At 37.0% G+C, this 3,609-nt stretch overlaps 1 protein-coding gene across 1 annotated transcript in view; it reads right to left on the bottom strand.

Annotated features, from left to right (window-relative positions):
• The window catches only part of LOC104528628 (histone-lysine N-methyltransferase NSD2-like), a 35,848-nt gene extending 33,688 nt beyond the window's left edge, over positions 1-2,160 (bottom strand). Inside the window, exon 1 of the mRNA XM_010172685.2 lies at positions 1,531-2,160. Coding sequence (XP_010170987.1) covers positions 1,531-2,127 — 597 coding nt within the window. The 5' untranslated portion in view covers positions 2,128-2,160. The remainder of the gene's footprint in view (positions 1-1,530) is intronic.
• Between the last annotated feature and the right edge of the window lie 1,449 nt (positions 2,161-3,609).

The following is a 3,609-nucleotide window of genomic DNA, read 5'->3' as shown; positions in this document are numbered from 1 at the left end:
ACCGCTCACCAGGAAAAATGAAAGGTTACCCTTAATTGACAATCGATGTGAAAGGTCTCAGAATAAACTGTATAGATGGGCATATTAAATATTGCCTCCTCTTTCCTAAAAAAAACCCAAAAAACCAAAAAGAACCCCCAAAACAAACAAAAAATGCACTACACAAATATGCTAGTTGTTCATGCCAATAAATATACCACCTTTTAGTCCAGCTTAACCTCATTAACAACAGGACAAAAAAATTACTCCAACTATTGACTGTGCCCATACTTTTTACCTCTGAGTAGTGATTTGGAAAAGTCTGAGCCAATTACTGTTAAAACATTCTCCTTAACAAAATTAAAGAAAACAAACTCTTTAAGAAAATACCGGAAAACATCAGCATTGATCATTCTAGGATGAATAATATATTTATATCATAAATAAATGATAAATATTTTGGACACTGAGAAGAATGTTCACACAGTTCTATAAACTAATTCATTAAGTATTTTTAATTAAAATAAGGGTAAATAAAATCACTAATACAGCAGCTATGTGTGTGGTTCTTCTCTGCACGTGCAACCTTGGGAGAAGGTAAGAATCAACATTAACTAGTAAACCTGAAGAAGACAGAAAACTGTAACACGCACTTCACATTTAAGGTGTGTAAAAGCAGGACCTATTCACTGGTCAAAGCATTCATTAACATTTACCATTATTATACAACACTATTCTGAATTACTCACTGAGAAACTTAACACACAAAGAAGTATCCCTGCTATGTAGGTTTCCTCCTCCAAGATAAAATGATTGAAAACCATATTCCTTTAAATGGAGTCTAGCAACAAAAACTAAATAAAGGGGGAAAAGGGCTCCCAGCAGCGTTATTTACAACTCGGTAAAGCAAATCAAAACGAGCCTAATTCTCATCTCTGCTCATTTTTAAAAGAAGCAAAAAACAGATGACCTTGACCACAAAAGTCAATGACATTTAATACAAGTATCTAGGTCTTTTCAACAAATACAATTCACTAAGGTTATAGCAAGCAAAACCAGCTCTTTTCACGTGACAATTTTTTTCTTTAATTCAGAACCAAGAATATAGAAATAGGGCTTTTCTTCTGAAATATCTGGCTATTAGGAAGCCATAATACCTGATGCTCCAACAGTTAAAAGCCACCTCTAAATTTAGAGGCCTCCCTGGCTCCCTTGCCCAGGTACACATCCTCACTAGGTCTCGGCTGCTTGCCTGGATGAAGCTTCTGCTTCATACATCCCATACTACCGCATGCCCTGATTTGTTCTGGAGACTTATTTTACTTATATGGAAACAGAATTCATGGGGTAGTCCTAGCCTAGGCAAGGAACACAGACCAGAACTAGAGTGCATCTGTCCTTTGTTGAGACAAAGAAAGAGGATCACAGAAAGTGACCTGTTTGTGGGAAGCATCTATTGAGATACCTGAAGTGAAGATTAGCATCTGAACAAATGAAATCTCTGTATGATTAACAAACCTAACAAAAGAAAGGACGTAAAAAAAGTACTACCTTCTTTTCAGCGGGGCTTGAAGTCTTTGATACTAACGCTGCTTCAACAAGACCCTGCTCAAGTAAGGAGTCATATTTTATGCTTCTTTTTCTGTTTCTCCTCTCCTTGTTTGCTGGCTTTTGGTCGTTTTCCTCTGACTGAGAGACATCTGCACCACTGTCTCCACAAATGGATGATTCAAAAAGAGGCTTTCCATTCATGTAGGTTTTAGTGATTTTCAGCTTAATTTCTGGAGAGCCATTCTTGATAGGAGTAGTGTTGGGCGGTGTTCCAACTCCCTTTATTTCCTGGGGTTCAAAGCGCAGCTTGGCATCTTGGGCCCCAGACTCGCCATTAAACACACGAGAGGTTAGATCTTTCAATTTATCAGCTGGAATAAATGGAAGAGCCTCATGGCCATTATATTTTTGCATGACACCTTCTTGTAGAGTGGCAGAAAGTTGTGCTTTGCCCAAGTAGACAGAACACTCACGATTCACTTCACAATTCTGAGTTTTCCCATTGGTATTTCCAAGGATCTCTGGTACCTGCTTCATTTTGATGTAGTTAATTTTTCGAGTTAAGAGTTGAGAACTTCTTTTGATGCTAAAGTCCATTCAGCCCAGATGTTTCCAGTCTTACACTGCTATATTAAGACAAAAAGATAGAGAATATTTTTAATAATACAGAAATGTCAAAAGCTATCAAGTATTCAGATAGGTATGTCTCCACTAATATAACACTCATGTACTTCATTCATGTTTTACCAAAAAAAAGCATTGCTTACAATCATCATAACCAAAATACTTAATATGCATTATGAAAAAGTCCAAGAAAGATATAATGATGAATAATAAATTTTATTAAAATGAAAGCAGAGAGCAGAATCACACACAGCTTTCAACAACCTGTTAACAATCTACAGCATGAGTCTTACCCACACTAATTACTCAAAGGTATTGCACTCTTTAAAACACGTAAGAGTTAGGCCTAAGATAATATCATTAATAACAATGTAAACCAGATGAGTTTATTTCTAAGAGGTCGTGCCAGCATAAAAACCCCACAGGCTGTAGCACCTACACCATGGACAGCAGCATCACAAGCTTCTCTTCGTCACTCTACAAACAAGTCCACAATCTTCCACCAAAGCACATCTTTTGAGGAAACAACACCACTCAGTCTTCAGATGTATCCCAAAGCATTCTGGCTACGAGAATTAATAAAAGGTGAGCACTTGGTATCGTGAACACCAGCCCACTGCGAAACAGCTGATCCTTCAGGCTGGCTGACCATGTAAATGGTCAAAGCAACTGCTGGAGCTTCAGCTTTTAAATAAAAAGAATAACACCTTCCAACACCTGTTTTTCATACAGAAATTTCAAAACATCCAACAAGCTAAAACTGCACTATTATCTGCCCTAGATAGGTTTTCTGACACTTTGAAAAGCTAAACTTGCCCATTTCAACGTGATACTATCATAGCAAACAAATTAATGTGGCACAATGATTCCTCTGTGCTTCTAGACCAGGCAACTTAATTGTTTTCATTTTTAAAATACATAAGCATAGACTCTTCATATTACTAGGTCCAGTGTACACATGGTATTGAGAAATACACCATCATGAACATTATGAAAGCTCAGCACAATAATCATCATATTCATGCTCAAGGTAGCCAATTTCATATATGATTAAGTCCAAGAACTGTCACATCCAATCAAAAATTCATCAACTGTAGTCTCACATGCTTACCAAAAAGTGCAGTAAAAAACATGATGAATAACTATTGAATTGTCAGTTGCTATGGAAGAAATCTGTTCTGAATCTCACCACCTTGTTTATTAATGTACAGTTACAATGCTTACAACTGGCACATTCCTGAAACTTGCATATTTGCAAGTAGCAATGTAAACTGAGCATTACCCTAGCCTGGGCAGAGCTTCTTAAGGGTGTCAAGCCTGAACTAAAAGCAACTGGTCAACACGAAACCTTTTCATACAAAAAGATGCGGAAAAAAAAATTATCTAAAAATCCTAACTCCATCACTCCTTAGCAAATACTCCCATCTCTGTAACATGCTGCTCTCTGAGGTACCT

Source organism: Antrostomus carolinensis, unplaced genomic scaffold (assembly GCF_000700745.2).
Source record: "Antrostomus carolinensis isolate BGI_N321 unplaced genomic scaffold, ASM70074v2 scaffold19577, whole genome shotgun sequence".
Taxonomy (NCBI): Eukaryota; Metazoa; Chordata; class Aves; order Caprimulgiformes; family Caprimulgidae; genus Antrostomus; species Antrostomus carolinensis.
Note: the sequence above shows the minus strand (reverse complement) of the source record. Positions and strands in the feature narration are given on the sequence as shown.